General features: G+C 37.7%; 1 protein-coding gene across 4 annotated transcripts in view; it reads left to right on the forward strand.

The window, feature by feature from the left end:
• CSMD1 (CUB and Sushi multiple domains 1) overlaps positions 1-16,113 on the forward strand; it is a 1,186,669-nt gene that overhangs the window by 1,030,647 nt on the left and 139,909 nt on the right. For all 4 annotated transcript variants that reach the window (XM_032184761.1, XM_032184762.1, XM_032184764.1 and 1 more), the window contains 2 exons: positions 3,136-3,252; positions 6,896-7,105. In XM_032184761.1, the coding sequence (XP_032040652.1) occupies positions 3,136-3,252; positions 6,896-7,105 (327 nt within the window). The remainder of the gene's footprint in view (positions 1-3,135; positions 3,253-6,895; positions 7,106-16,113) is intronic.

Consider the following 16,113-nt stretch of genomic DNA (forward strand, 5'->3'; position numbering starts at 1 on the left):
CAGTACTCCAGTCATGAGACTGGTCCCACCACGTCTCCGTGATGGCAACCAAGTCGTAGCCTGCCTGCTGCACGATGGCTTCCAGCTCCTCCTGTTTGTTACCCATGCTGCGTGCATTGGTGTAGATGCACTTCAGCTGGGCCATTGCCTTATCCTCCGGCCTTGCCATCATTCCCCCTGGCACAGCCCCAACAATCCTAGCTTCAGCCCCATCCCCCTTCCTACGTAGTTTAAAGCCCTCTCAATGAGCCCTGCCAGCTCCTGGCCCCGGATCCTTTTTCCCCTAAAAGATAGGGACCCGTCTGAGGCCATCAGGCCAGGTGCTGAGTAAAGTGCCCCATGATCAAAAAAAACAAGATTTCCACGTTGGCACCAGCCCCAGAGCCACGTGTTTAACAGGTGGGCTTTCCGTGTCCTCTCTGAACCCCTCCCTGCCACCGTAGGGATGGATGAAAACACCACCTGCACTCCCACTCCATCCACTAACCGACCCAGCCCCCTAAAGTCTCTTTTGATAGCCTTCAGGCTTCTCTCTTCAATGTTGTCACTGCCCACTTGGACTATCAAAAGAGGGTAATAGAGGGGCGTACCAGGTTGGGAAGCTTCCTGGTAACGTCCCTGACCCTGGCCCCAGGGAGGCAGCAGACTTCCCTACGGGTAGGGTCAGGCCGACAAATAGGGCCCTCTGTTCCCCTAAGAATCGAGTCTCCAACAACAATAACCCTTTCTTGGTGGAGGCAGTCCTGAGGCGTGGAGTCGACCTCCTCGCCCTAGGCATCCTCCTGGGAACACTTGCTACCTCTTCCTCAGCTACTGGTCTGTCGAGCTCCAGGGCCTCAAACCTGTTGTGTAAGGGCACCTGGGAATGCGGGGCCGGAAGGGGAGGGCGTCGCCTGCGATGTTGAGCAGGGGCCTGTTTCCATTCATCCTGAACTCCCAGATCCCCTCCCTCTGCCCGACGGCTACAGGGCAGGGGGTCCACCCCCATTTGAGGAGTCTCACCTTGGTACCTCTCCTTGAGGCCCTGCAGGGAGTTACTCCAGAAGTCTATCTCTCGCTCACACTCCCTGATGGCCCTCAACCTCTCCACCTCCTCCTTGAGCTCCGCCACTATGCGGACCAGGTCATCCACCTGCTCGCAACTCACGCACGCAGTTTCTCTGCCTCCCGCCGATGGCAGCAACAGGTTCGGACACTCCTTGCATCCGGTGACCTGAACTGCGGCATTTTTTAACGGGTAGTCGGTCTGGGTGTGTACCGACTTCCTGGAGAGCGCACCGTGCCTGGTGGAGACCATTATCACCTAGCTACGGCTGTTGTTAAGGATGTGTTGTTTGTGTGTAGGGGGAGCGCTCTGCCCTTCCTGCTCGCCCTGCCTGCTCGCCCTGCCTGCGCTAACTGCCGCGCTACTCCCTTCTGACGCGCCACGCCCTGTTTGCCCGCCCTATTCGCCGCGCTCCTGGTTGCTCGCGCTCCCTAGGGGCAGCTTTTGAACGCCTGGGGAGGGGGCGCTGCTGACTCTGCCTTCGCCTCGTCAGCCTCCCTCACGAGGGCTGCTGGGTCCTGGCGGCTCCCTCAAGTAGGCTCGATGCTGGAAAAATTAGTCCAGCCTGGCCCGATCCCCCGCTCCACTGCAGAACGTGTCTGCCCTGGAGCCGATCGCCTCGGCAAATGGCAGTGAAATGGCGGTGGGTCCCGATTTAAATAGCCCGCCGCTGACGCTGCTGGCTCCGCCTTCGCCTCGTCAGCCTCCCTCATGAAGTTCCCCTTTAAGAACACAAAGACGTTATTCAGCAGATCTGTGTTTTCCCTCTGTGCAATATTGATTCTGTTTAGGCAAAGTTTAGGAGAGTCAAGATTTTGTTGTCTGTTCTCATGCTTATTTCAAGAAAAAGCAGAAATTAAGGGGAGAGAAGCAGAACTCCATCATAATGCTCTGTTACTTCAGCCTTGAAATACATTTGTCAGTGAATGTTTTTAACATTAATATTCAGTTAATAAAAGCTTTTTTTTTTTTTTTTTTAAAGCTTCATATCTAAAAAGAATTTAAAATGTTGTGATGATATCCAGCAATACTAATGTGAAATGCTTTTAAATATTCCTTGTCAGAGTTGGGCCTACCTACATATTAATTTGTATTTTCAACTTGCAGTTAACATGATGGAGGCAGGGCAGTTCATTCAAAACAATTGTAGAAATGGAAATTTTCTTCAGGCAATTGGCTTTTTGTATGTGTGTATATATTTTTTTTTTCATGGAGTTTTTCCTATTTTCAATTTTTATAAGGTCTAACCAGTAGACCATTTTCATTTTTTCAATACAATTATTGCAATTCACAGTATCATAGTATCACAGTTCTGATACCAGATGATACATCATTGTAACAGCTGTTGTGAAGATGCATGGGTTTAAAAGCAATGATTCCTTAAATAATGATTTTAATTAGATTTCTTGAAGTAACTTTTCCTTCATATTGTCATCTTAACCAAGATGTCAAACAAGAGTCAGCCACTCCTCTATGAGTTGCTTTGCATATTTAGTTTTACGTCATCCTAAATGATGCAAATGTCTTTTCACTCTCTACACACGTGAACTGCCTAAAGAAAACACAAAGATAGTAAGCAAAGCAAACTTCTGTTATGCAGTTAGTCAATCCTCTTTGTGAAATAAAGAAAGAACCGTGTTGTTTGTTTTTTTTTTGGGGGGGAGGGGGGTTTGTTTGATTGCTTTTAGTTCTAGTATAGTTTTATCTATATTGGCTAGTAGATTTACTACCATGTCATAGATCATGGTCATAATTCAGTTTAATTCCAAATCTGTTTCACCAAATATGGAGCCTCTCTACATAGCATGAGACATTTTTACCATAACTGGCAGGCTTGGACAATGGGTTATCCAGATGTAACTACACATTCGCAGTAAAATCACAGTGAACATATTGCATGGATTAAGCATTTTGTTCTAACTTGAATTATTTTTTTCTTTCTTTCATGAGGCGCATTTTGACTGTGATAAATTTAACTGCTTGGGGATCATGGGGATAAAATGGAAAATAAGTTTTTGAAGTAATCATATGCCAGATATTAAGAATTAGCATTACTAAACAGACAGTGATTTTCTTTTTACTTTTAACAGCTAAATGTGGTGGAACTCTGACTAACATGGGTGGTGTGATCCTGAGCCCCGGTTTTCCTGGAAATTATCCTAGTAACTTGGACTGTACATGGAAAATTTCATTGCCTATTGGATATGGTAAGTAAGCTTATATTTGGAAAGGAATTATTTGGAATAATCAGATTTAAATATAAATAAGAATATTCTAATTTCCAGTATGAGATAGATTTTATCCAGTTGAATGTATTGTCAACCTACTACATATATATGCACTATCTTTTGAGCTGAAAATGGTTGGCAGTTCAGAAATGTGTCTTTGGCAAAACAGCTTGTTACTTGTAAAACTCAGTGTGTCTCAGAAACTGGTTTCAAAGCAAATGAAATCTGCTGCACAAAGATGTCAGATGAAATACATAATGCAACTTCTAATTTAACTAGAGGTCTTCTGTTTAATGTCCTTTAGAGTCCTCAAAGTGACCTTTTAACAGCATTTTTTTTATGTTCTAAGATAATGGACAAAATTTTATTTCTAGCATTGTGAATTTGGTTAAAAACATTCTAAAACTGTATTCCAAATCCCAGGTAACAAGTGCCAACCTAGAAACTTTACAGGTTTGCCTTACAACTATTGTCATACTGAAAATGCCTTAAAAATAATAATAATTAGGTTGAGAAGCTAATCATGGATAATAAGTGATCTATAACTGCATGTATAAAACAACCTTCTATCATTATCAGAAATAAAAGGGGAGTAAGTTTTCTTGCTGTGAAGCATTATGCCCCATACTGTGAATTCAATGCTCGTTCTCAAATAAGAAATTTAATTTTAAAAGCTTATTATTAAATTCACTATACCCAACTCTAGAAATGATTTTATTTTCTGTGCTTTCCGTTTGCTTTCATAAGAGGCATTTATGTAGTAAGATGTACTACTTACATCAAGTATATTATACTAAGTTAATTTGTAGACATACTGTGCTACTGTGAATATTTTGAAGAGCGGTTGATGTAAGTCTATGAAAACAAAATTAGGGGTAGATCATTGCATGATGTAAGTAAGTGCAATAGGTCTGGTCCTCTTATCTTCTTCGGATAGTGTTGATTATTTGAAAAAAAATGTTAAAAGCTGTCAACATTTATTTGATAATAACCAAGTTTAAAGAAAACAGTATGAAAATGTTAATATATTTCAACTCTAAGATTTCAGTCAGAAACTTTATTAGAATCCATTGGTCAATATTTTGTACTTTCTTACAAAAACTGCCTGGAAGAATTCAGAGTGAGGTGGACAAAGTGGGACAGAGACTTAGAGTTGAAATAATGTTAACAAAGAGTTAAAAGAGTGTAAAAGAATGTGTTCAGTGATTTGCAATTCTGTCAATACCTGTGTATATGAACTGAGCTTCTGAATTTGGACATGTGCTACTGTTGATTTTAAGTCAGACGACCTTATTAAAGCAAATAACCTTTTAAAGGTCTAGTTTTACAAAAGAAACATATGTTCTGTAGTACAAATCTGATGTCATGTATATCAGGAGCTATAGCAAGATGGAGAAAAAATAATTATTCAAAATAGTTCAAGGAAAATCTTGCAGCAGGTGCCTCTCAAAACTAACTGCTAACACAGTACCCTTTATCAATGTGTACCTGGTAAAACTGATCCGTCATAGTTACAGATAACCTTAGGCTGATTTTAGCATTCTAAGGCTATATTCGTAGAAAATATAAATGATGCACAACTGTTCTGGATTGATGTCTTCCTAAATAGGTTACTACAATACCACCTTCTAAAATCAGTCCTTCATATTTGTCAGTCAATTTTCTTTAAGCCTTTCCACGTGGACAATATTAATGGCTTAATTTCACAAGAGTTAGCTGTATCCTATTATTATCCCTCTCAGTTCTTAGAAATTCCCCTGTAGCAATGATCCTATAACTAGAAAATATTGTGATTTTGTTTGGCAAGGGATTTAACAGGTACAAGATGTTCATGCCATTGATCTATCATTGTTTTCAAAAGCATGGGGAAATGACATTTTTTTTACCATAAAGTTGCTACAGGGATTTCTTTTTTTTCCAAAGTGTCTCAAACAACCCACAGATAATGTCTTTACACCAGGTTTAGTCAATATGATTGATGTGAAGTTTCACAGAAAACTTCCACTGCAAAATCTTGGACACTGTGTAATTATGTGTATAAGCTCGTCTACATTCATCCTTTCATATCAAAATAAATACATTAAATCAGAGCAAACTGGAAAATATTTCCAAAATTGAATAATTCTCCAGGTTTTTTTTTGTTTTTTTTTTTTTTTTTTTTTTTTTTTTTTTTTTTTTTTTTTTTTTTTTTTTTCCAAGTATTTTGATGTGGTACTGAACAAGTAATACCGTGCACAAAAACTGAGCAAGAGGACATTCATGAACATTTAATGACTGATTCAAATTCCACTGAAATGGTTAATCTCACAGTGACTTCCTTTCTTAGTAAATATCCATTTATTCCCATACATTTTTTGATATGTATTCAGACTTCCTATTTGGATGATTTTTTTTGATTTAGTACAAGCACGTGGATGTGCTTAAACTAAGTTCAACAATAAAATGTTGGGAGCTAAAAGTCACCCAAGTATACTGCTCTCTTCATTACATGAAAACATACCGATCATCTAAAAGAAGTCACTACTAAAATCCAAATCTTTTAAACAGATTGAAAGTGCGTCTTTTCAAGGCTCAGCTTGGAATTTTCATTATTCAGGGTCTATTCAAGTGAGAAAGGAAATCCTCTCTCACTGAGAGGATCCTCTGAGATTGGAGCAGGAAGTAATACAATTATTTTTTTGACTGGATAATAATTTATTTTCTGTAGCTGTTTTATTCTGAATAATTTTATGTAAGTAATGATTTAGTGTAGAAACCATTTTCTTTAACACATTGAATTGACAATTATATATGTAAAATTCAGGTTTGAGTGGTACACATTATGTGTCCTCTGATTGGAATTAACATTCAAAATATTTTTTTCAAAAACAAGATATGTTTACATTTATGTAATAAGTGTCTATTTTAAGGAGTTTAATTTTTTTTAAGTTAGTGATAAATCTACTTTTACTTCTAAAATACAAATATTTTATATACTGAATGCTAGTAGTATGAATTCCTTCTCAGTAACTCACTAAGTAACTAAAGAAGGGAAATTCCATTTTCAAGGTACTCTGTGGATCATTAGAGACTATTTCAAAAAATTGGACTCCTGTATTTAAATATCTAAACACTGATTTGGGGCCTATATACATATGTTCATTGGAATTACCTGCTTGTCACTTTAAGCATCTTAAGTATAATATTAATAGTCTGTTCAAATCTTTAGAATTCCTATGCTGTTAATATGTCTGGTATTGTCTGATAGAAATCATTAAATGCTGATGTTGAAGACAAGATGTTTCCAGGCTGCTTGGTGCTCTACCTCATCTTATATCCCAAAAGCATTGTAAAAACAGTGACTTCATTCAAGTTAGACTAACCATATCAGACACCATACAGAAGGTGGCTGACTTTAATATGTTCTGTATGATTCTCTATTGATAGCATTGGAATAAGTTTTCTTATTCAGGAGCTTAATTATTTGTTTTTCATTAAAAAAGCTGCTTTTTCATAAATTTAAGGTTGCCACTTTGAATGGTCACTGGAATATAAATATAATAACAATTACTATGTTTTTGTTTTTGTTTTTGTTTTTGTTTTTTTAATTTGAATTTGTCTTTCTTTCTTTCTATTGCTGCAGGTGCACATATTCAGTTTCTAAATTTCTCCACTGAAGCAAATCATGATTTCCTTGAAATTCAGAATGGGCCTTACCACACCAGCTCTATGATTGGTCAGTTTAGTGGAACGGACCTCCCGTCACCTTTACTAAGTACTACTCATGAAACACTTGTCCATTTTTACAGTGATCACTCAGAAAACAGGCAAGGATTTAAGTTGACGTACCAAGGTAAGCTTGAAATAGTACAGTGAAAATTATGGTAAAAATAAAAATTTACAATATATATATATATATATTTACTTTTAGGATAATTTACTCATGTAATTTTTTAAATCCATAGATTAAAAAAATAAATAAATCTGTAGTATGTTTCATCCATCCAACTCCTTTACAGTGAGACTGTGTTGGAATTGATTTTTTTTTTTATTTTTTTTTTTTTACTGATGTAAAAGCCTGAAGCCAAGGTAGTATCATTTGCCAAAGTCTGTATAGCTAATACATCCTTTCATCCAAGTACGGTGTGCTGTTACTGGGCAATGCTGCTGTTACGATTCAGTGTCATGTTTTCCAATTTAGATATGTTTTTTATGTTTAATAAAGCAAATGAGAATTTTGAAATATAGCATGTTATTTTAAATATAGATTAAATATTTTAAATATAGATTAAATTCTTTTTATTATATTTTTTCAGTTTATATGTAGGAAAAAAAAGAAAATGAAAAACATTCTATATCTGTTTTTTCAAATAGTATATTCAGGATTTGAATATCTGAATTTGTGGTCTTTTACTATTGGCTTTTTTATTCATCTGAATAGCTTTTTTTTTCTTTTTTTTTTTTTTTTTTTTTTTTTATTATCTACAATAGTGGCACAAAAATGTCATTAATTTGCATGTATTTCAGAAATTCTGAAATACTCTTACTGAAAGCGGTTAAAACTCACTGCAGGATCTGAACAGATCCTGCAAAATATTAAGGCTGGTTGAATGTCACCTTGTTTTAGGCTACTAATTTTGATCATTTAGGTTTTCATATATACGTATATAAGCCTATATGTTTATATAAATATGTATGAATTTGTATATATATATACAAATATATATATAATTATAATATATACTTATAGTTAAATCATATCTACAGAATCAATAGGTAAAGAGTAAAAGACTTCCAGCAAAGATTTGGTTCACCAAATTAGGTACATAAAGCAGATAAAGCACTCCCAGGAAGAGGTCTCATCTCTCTATTGCCTGTGGAGATGATCTAGTCATGTTCTGTCACATAGTCTTAGATGTCAAATAGGGAATGCTGTCACAACATCACACTTGCCTAGTGTGGTTTTTATTCCAGGCCAAGTGTAATTGTAGGACAGGTGGCTCTTTTTCAAAATTTCTGGAAAGACAGAAAAGAGGCAAATTGTATAAATGCAAAATAAATAAAATTCAAAGCTATATGATATGCTTCCTGTATATTCCCTAGTGCTCTCTGTTCTGTTTGTTAATTACTTTTTTTTTTTTTTTTTTTTTTTTTTTTTTCTGTAATGTAATAAGCCCTTCTTTAATGGTATTGAGTCTTTATAGGCTCAACTACATGTGACTAACTCCTGACAAACAGGAATTCCTAACAATAAATTAATAGTTAAATCTTAAATTGCTTGTAGGATTGTATAGGATTGTAAGATTGTATAATATTTCACATCTGGAGGGAATGTTCCATCTTGCTCAGCTAGATTTTGTGTTTTGTGTTTCATGGAAAGCATACATTCATTTCTAATAATCACAGTGTTTTATGATGCTTTGAACAAGAGAACAAGAAAACAGGTTCTATTTGCTTTTTAATCAAAATACCTTTTGTATCTTTATCTCTTCTTGTGTATCGGGGTGCAAATGTAATTGGTGTACATGGTGTTCTGTGATTTTAGCAATGACAGTGATTTTTGTTAATGATTATGGAAATGATAGTACACGATGGCACTGAGGTAGGTTGACCTTAGCTAGCTGTCAGGTGCTGAGCATACAGTTCTCTCTTACTCCTGCTCCTCAACAGGACAGGAGGAGAAAATACAATGAAACAACTCATGAGTTGAGGTAAGAACACCTATCTCACCTAATATCTCAGGCAAATATCTCACCTGTCACAGGCAAATCAGACTCAGCTTGGAGAAGTTGGATTATTATTAATGTATTAAGTTTATTGCACATTTTTAAAAGGTTGGTGAATTCAGCTCAGAATTACTCATTTCTTCTGTTCTCCCCTTCCCCACTATGTCCATGAGGATTATTATGACTGTTCAGAAGTAAATGACAATGTGATGAAGAAGGCACCATAAAAAATAAACTGATATCTTTTGTTTTACTTTAACCCTATTATGTTAAAATCACCCCCTTTTCAAAGACATTGCCTTATTTCTGCTTCACCCAATTTCAATCTGTCAGCGTGTGATATGTTATGTCATGACTGACTCATTGACAGTGCGAAATTGTGTCCTCTATTTAAATAATAGAAAAGAGATGCACCTAAAACCTAAACAATGCCCATGTTGAGAAGGTAGAGTCTATAGAGGTAAATTCAGCTTGCTGACTAACCAGTTGGAATGTTCCTTATTGCAGCATATTTTAATGCACATTGTGTCCCGGGACACAGGAGGGAGATGAAATATAAGATTTTAGCATGGATGTCACATTCAAAATCTTCTTATGGACAAAAGGGAGCACATCATATAAAGAAAGCTAGGAATTTATTTTTAGTCCTCAGCTCTTTGCTGGGAAAAGCATGATGTTCATGATGGGGATTTTTTACAGTTCAGTCTTGGTTTCAACTTCAATTAATGCTTAAATCCACTGTAAAAAAAACTTCAGTACATTGAAAAAAAATCAGTCAGTGATTAAGCTATGGAATCTTCTGGGTGTTTACTATATTTCATTGGCTTTTATTATTATTTTTTATTTATTTACTATATTATCTCACAGTATGTTTCTTTCCTACTGTTTCCTAGCCAGACTTTGAAAGTTGCTTTCCCCAGCTTCAAGGGGAAAGGGACTCTTAAGTCCCTTATAAGTGACTATTGTTATTAAGCAGTGACTGCCAAGTCTTGCCGGACCTTTATCATACATGGTATTTGCAGAGTATAACGTATTAGTTAATAATCAGTTGGCTGCTAGCAATTGTTAAAATGAGCTAAATTCAGCTCAGGCCAAGGCATGACCAGACTGATCTCAGATCTTTTGCACTATCAGGTGCATAAATGGTGTATAGCCTATAACATTTTACTCTTACAGAAAATGTATTGATTGTGTTTCATGGGTTTGAAGATACTGTAAATACAGTAAGGTAATCTAGAAAGGGCTTAATCATTTTGGTGTCTGTTTATAAGAACATAGTGCTTAAATTTAGGTAAATAAAATAAAATATATAAATACAAGCTTTGTTTGTTCTGCAGCTGACAAAGTAATTTACTGACTTCATCTTTCCTCCTAACTGGAGGAAAACCATTGAATACCATTGATGGTCAGATCTTCATTGTTTTGTGCTTTGATGCTTTCAGGTTTTGTCATCACTTCACCTTCACAATTGCATTACATTAGGAATGAAGAGTATTCCATGATTTTACAAAACTGAGTTAATGAAGTCTGTTGTTTGACATTTTGTTTTATCAGTAACAAGAGGGAAATTCATATTGGCTGTGTCTTAGCTCTCTGTAGCAGTTCAGATAACTTTTATCAAGTACTATTTTTACTGATCTGTAAGATAATTAGAGGACTTTACAGTTCCTGATTTTCAAAAGAGTAATATTTATTTTGTGTGTTTCTGTTTTCTGTTGTTGAAATAACTATTCCACTGTTTAATTCAAAAACCAGAAGCATTAAGAAACTGTGGCTTTTTATTATCCTCACTGTGGTTTTGCCACCTATGATAAGCAGCAAAGATGGGAAGCAAACAGAAATGCTTAGAAGAACATTTCTAAATCTCTTTGGACTTACTGAGACTCCCACGTCTTTTGAATCTCAGTATCTGAGATGCAAGCAGTGTATGCATACCATATCTGAGGGGAAGAAGTCACACAGAAGACTGTCACAGAATTTTGATTGGCAAGCCAAGTTGACTAATTACAGGCTGAGGATACTCTGCATATAGCTGGAATGACTCAAGATATATGCTAGGTCAGAAAAATAAATGTCTGTTACAGCTTCTGAGGGATTCACTACAGAATTTAGGACACAGTTAGCAATAGTTGTAAAAATTTTTTTTTGCGGGTTTTAATACGTGGCTATAGTATAACTACTACTTCAGCCTCTTAATGTTTCTGGAACATATTTTTTTCTACATAGCTGTCCCTTTGGGGCTAGAACTTCTTTATTGGAAGCAGGTAAATATTTTATTTATGTAATCGTTACTACAGGAATCATAGTTCCTATGACTGGAATTCTAACAGCATTTTTAATCTGTTCTGAATTTCAGTGTAGCATAAAGCTGAAGTGAGAATCTCACTCTGTTACACTTGGAGAGAAACATGTTACAGAAAATACAGAAAAAAGTTCTGATGCACTTTTTTACTTCCTCAAGCACATTCATGCATGTACACGATATACTTCAAATGTGTTAAATCTGATGACCTTTATCTATCAAAAGGATGACTATGATTGAGCTTTTGAGACATAGAAATTCTGGAAAGAAAAAGGGATTTGTTGAAAAACTGCTATATTTCTAAATATGGTTTCAGAAGTTGTCCTAAGGGAGTAATACTAGTGGAAGTGAATAATATCTTTTGGGGGCTCATGGAAAATGATTTTATAACTCTAGACAAAAGTAATCCATGTTTTGTAACGCTAATCCTGGCACAATGCATCTGCAGAAATGTTCTTTAAGTAGTCTTAATTGTGAGATTTCCTAATGTTTGAGTGTTTGTGTACTCTGCTGTCTGCTAATAAAATTTTTCTATGCAGTAATTATTTCTATGTTGAAGTGTTATAGATATATGTAGTATTTGCAGAGTAAATCACCCTAGTGTTAATGTAACAGGGAAAATACATTTAAATCATAAAATCAATATATTAAATCATAAAAGCAGGATAGTGGATAATCAATTATATTCCTTTTGTGATTTACATTCTTTTCTCACCAATGGAAAATATATTGCACAAAGAAATGCAAAATATCAGTACAAGATATCATGTTGAAATTCAAATATTTGACTATTACCAGGGCTAGAATTAAATCTTTCTCTCAGATTTTCTTTATGTTGGGCTTCATTTCAGGCTCTCACTAGGGTGCTTTTTTTTTTTTTTTTTTTTTTTTTTTTCTGTTGTGAAACAATATATCATTTGGTAAAGCTCAATAAGAAAAAAAATCTTTGGGCATGACACTAATAAAAAAGCTTTCTTTTGTGAGGTGTGACATCAGAATTGTGGGTAATATTTAATAGTGATGACTGAATAATGAATTGCGCTGTTAAATCAGGTATAGTTGTTGCATGTATCAGAAGTACAGAGAACAATATAATTCACATTCATATTAAAACTATAAAACAAATTCATTGAGTGGCCTATAAATTATGAGATGATAGATGGATCACCTGACTTACAGTTACTCAACAAATTTATAAATCACTTATAGGATTTATACCACAAGTCACATGCGGAGAGTATCTTCACATTTACCATCATTTTTCTTACTACATTCTTCTCCAGCAAATGCTTTCACCACTGTCTGACTGAAAAATTTATGATAATCGGATTTAGGCAGAAGATTTTCATTCTTATTAAATGAAATACCGGAACTACCCCCCAAAATTTCTGTATCTGTTTATTTACCTTACTTACAATGAGGAGGAAAAGATATGTATCTCTGAATTAACCAGAATTTTAGAAGATCAAAAAGGAGGACTAAGGAGAATCTCCATCCTTTACTGGATGCGGAGGGAAACTTAGTTACAAGAGATGAGGAAAAGGCGGAGGTGCTCAATGCCTACTTTGCCTCAGTCTTTAGTGGCAATACCGGTTGTTCTCTGGATACCCAGTACACTGAGCTGGTGGAAGGGGATGGGGAGCAGGATGTGGCCCTCACTATCCATGAAGAACTGGTTGGTGACCTGCTACGGCACTTGGATGTGCACAAGTCGATGGGGCCAGATGGGATCCACCCAAGGGTACTGAGAGAACTGGCAGAGGAGCTGGCCAAGCCACTATCCATCATTTATCAGCAGTCCTAGCTATTGGGGGAGGTCCCAGTCGACTGGCGGCTAGCAAACGTGACGCCCATCTACAAGAAGGGCAGGAGGGCAGACCCAGGAAACTACAGGCCTGTTAGTTTGACCTCAGTACCAGGGAAGCTCATGGAGCAGATCCTCCTGAGAGTCATCACGTGGCACTTGCAGGGCAAGCAGGCGATCAGGCCCAGTCAGCATGGGTTTATGAAAGGCAGATCCTGCTTGACGAACCTGATCTCCTTCTATGACAAAGTGACGCGCTGGGTGGACGAGGGAAAGGCTGTGGATGTGATATACCTTGACTTCAGCAAGGCTTTTGACACCGTCTCCCACAGCATTCTCCTCAAGAAACTGGCTGCTCGTGGCTTGGACTGGCGCATGCTTCGTTGGGTTAGAAACTGGCTAGATAGCTGGGCCCAAAGAGTCATGGTAAATGGAATCAAGTCCAGTTGGAGGCCAGTCACTAGTGGCATTCCCCAGGGCTCGGTGCTGGGGCCAGTCCTCTTTAATATCTTCATCGATGATCTGGACGAGGGCATCGAGTGCACCCTCAGTAAGTTTGCAGATGATACCAAGCTATGCGCGTGTGTCGATCTGCTCGAGGGTAGGAAAGCTCTGCAGGAGGATCTGGATAGGCTGCACTGATGGGCTGAGGTCAACTGCATGAAGTTCAACAAGGCCAAGTGCCGGGTCCTGCACCTGGGGCGCAATAACCCCAAGCAGAGCTACAGGCTGGGAGAGGAATGGTTGGAGAGCTGCCAGGCAGAGAAGGACCTGGGAGTGATGGTGGATAGTCGGCTGAATATGAGCCAGCAGTGTGCTCAGGTGGCCAAGAAGGCCAACGGCATCCTGGCTTGTATCAGGAACAGCGTGACCAGCAGGGCTAGGGAGGTGATCGCCCCCCTGTACTCAGCTCTGGTGAGGCCGCACCTCGAGTACTGTGTTCAGTTTTGGGCCCCTCGCTACAAGAAGGACATCGAGGTGCTTGAGCGGGTGCAGAGAAGGGCAACGAAGCTGGTGAGGGGCCTGGAGAACAAGTCCTACGAGGAGCGGCTGAGGGAGCTGGGCTTGTTCAGCCTGGAGAAGAGGAGGCTCAGGGGCGACCTTATCGCTCTCTATAGGTACCTCAAGGGAGGCTGTAGCGAGGTGGGGGTTGGCCTGTTCTCCCACGTGCCTGGTGACAGGACGAGGGGGAATGGGCTTAAGTTGCACCAGGGGAGTTTTAGGTTAGATGTTAGGAAGAACTTCTTTACTGAAAGGGTTGTTAGACACTGGAACAGGCTGCCCAGGGAAGTGGTGGAGTCACCATCCCTGGAAGTCTTTAAAAGACATTTAGATGTAGAGCTTAGGGATATGGTTTAGTGGGGACTGTTAGCGTTAGGTCAGAGATTGGACTTGATGATCTTGAGGTCTCTTCCAACCTAGAAATTCTGTGATTCTGTGAAGATAGGCTTTATTTTTCCACTACCATTCCAAAGGATTTTAGGGATGTTGTGCAAATTAGAGGGGTAGATATTGATGTTATTTCAGCATTTTTTCTTTTGCCTGAGTTTTTTCCTGTGTTTCCTTCTCATGTAGATCAGTGAGATAAGTGCTATAGCCTCCTTTAAGAGCACAACAAGGTCGTGCAGGTAGTGTCGTAGTACTGTAGTACTGCATATTACACTGTATTGTGTGAAGGTAGTGTTGTAGTGCACAAGAAAGTCTCCCCTGAGCCTCCTTTTCTCCAGACTAAACAACTCCAGTTCCCTCAGCCGCTCTTCACAGGACTTGTGTTCCAGGCCCTTCACCAGCTTCGTAGCCCTTCTCTGGACATGCTCCAGCACCTGGATGTCCTTCTGGTACTGAGGGGCTCAAAACTGAACACAGTACTTGAGGTGTGGCCTCACCAGTGCCACATACAAAAGGACAATCACTTCCCTAGTCCTGCTGGCCATGCTATTTCTGATAAGAGCCAGGATGCTGTTGGCCTTGCTGGCTACCTGAGCACAGTGCTGTCTCTTTAAGACTTGGAAAAGTCTGAGACCACACTCATGTCTAAAATGTTCCTTGTAGGTACTTTATTGCAACAAATTAACCAACACAAAATGGTATTTTTCATGCACATTCATCTCAAAATATTGTACAATCAAAGTTAAAAAGTTTCAGTACTTATTGTCATTGTTCCAAAATACTGTCTTTTTAACTATTGGACAAAGTTGTAGTGCACCTTTTCAAATAAATCTCTGAGATCCTGTAACCGTTCAGAACAGTATTTTATTGGTTTTGTTTGTTTGTTTGTTTGTTTTTGCTTCTTTTTTTTTTATATAGTTTGCTAAGTAGATTTTTATATAATTTTATATATTAGTCTTAATAAATTCCATAATCTTAATATTTTTAGTATTCTATTTTGTAGAAAGATGTTGGTAATAATTCCTATTGATGCTAATGATATTAGCTGTAGTGGTGCTATATGAATAATGAGATCAGGGGTAATAATACCATCAAAAATTAATGAGCCACTACTAGGATTTAGCAGAAGATTTTAATGAACCATAATTAAAGTAGAATAAAGTTGATTAGTTGTTTTTTATTATTATTATTTTATTTCTTTGCCAGTAGCAATTAATTCTGATTGTTAAGTTTTCATTTTTTCTTGATTTTTTTTCGTTGTTGTTACTTGAAAGAAGGAGTGTCTGATTTCTTAGATGATTTCCGAATATTTCTGGTAATTCTGTTTCTCTCCACATCTTTGTACTCTTACAAACACTGCATTCTGGATTCACTGAATGAATCATGGAAATGGAGGAAGCTGCCTCAAAATAAAATTTGTCTTTGTTCTGTAGCTTGACTTTAATCAGCAATGACTGAGAAAAACTATGATCATAGCTCTGTTTCAGCGAAGCAATTAAGTAGAAGCTTCACTTTAAGTAGGCATAGCCCTACTACTTCACTTTAAGTAGGTACTTTAAGTAAGCACAACAGAATTATGTTTTCCCTTACCTTGCTGAAATGGCTAGTTTAAGAATCTAATTGATAATAGCAAGTATATG

Source organism: Aythya fuligula, chromosome 3, assembly GCF_009819795.1.
Source record: "Aythya fuligula isolate bAytFul2 chromosome 3, bAytFul2.pri, whole genome shotgun sequence".
NCBI classification, from domain to species: domain Eukaryota; kingdom Metazoa; phylum Chordata; class Aves; order Anseriformes; family Anatidae; genus Aythya; species Aythya fuligula.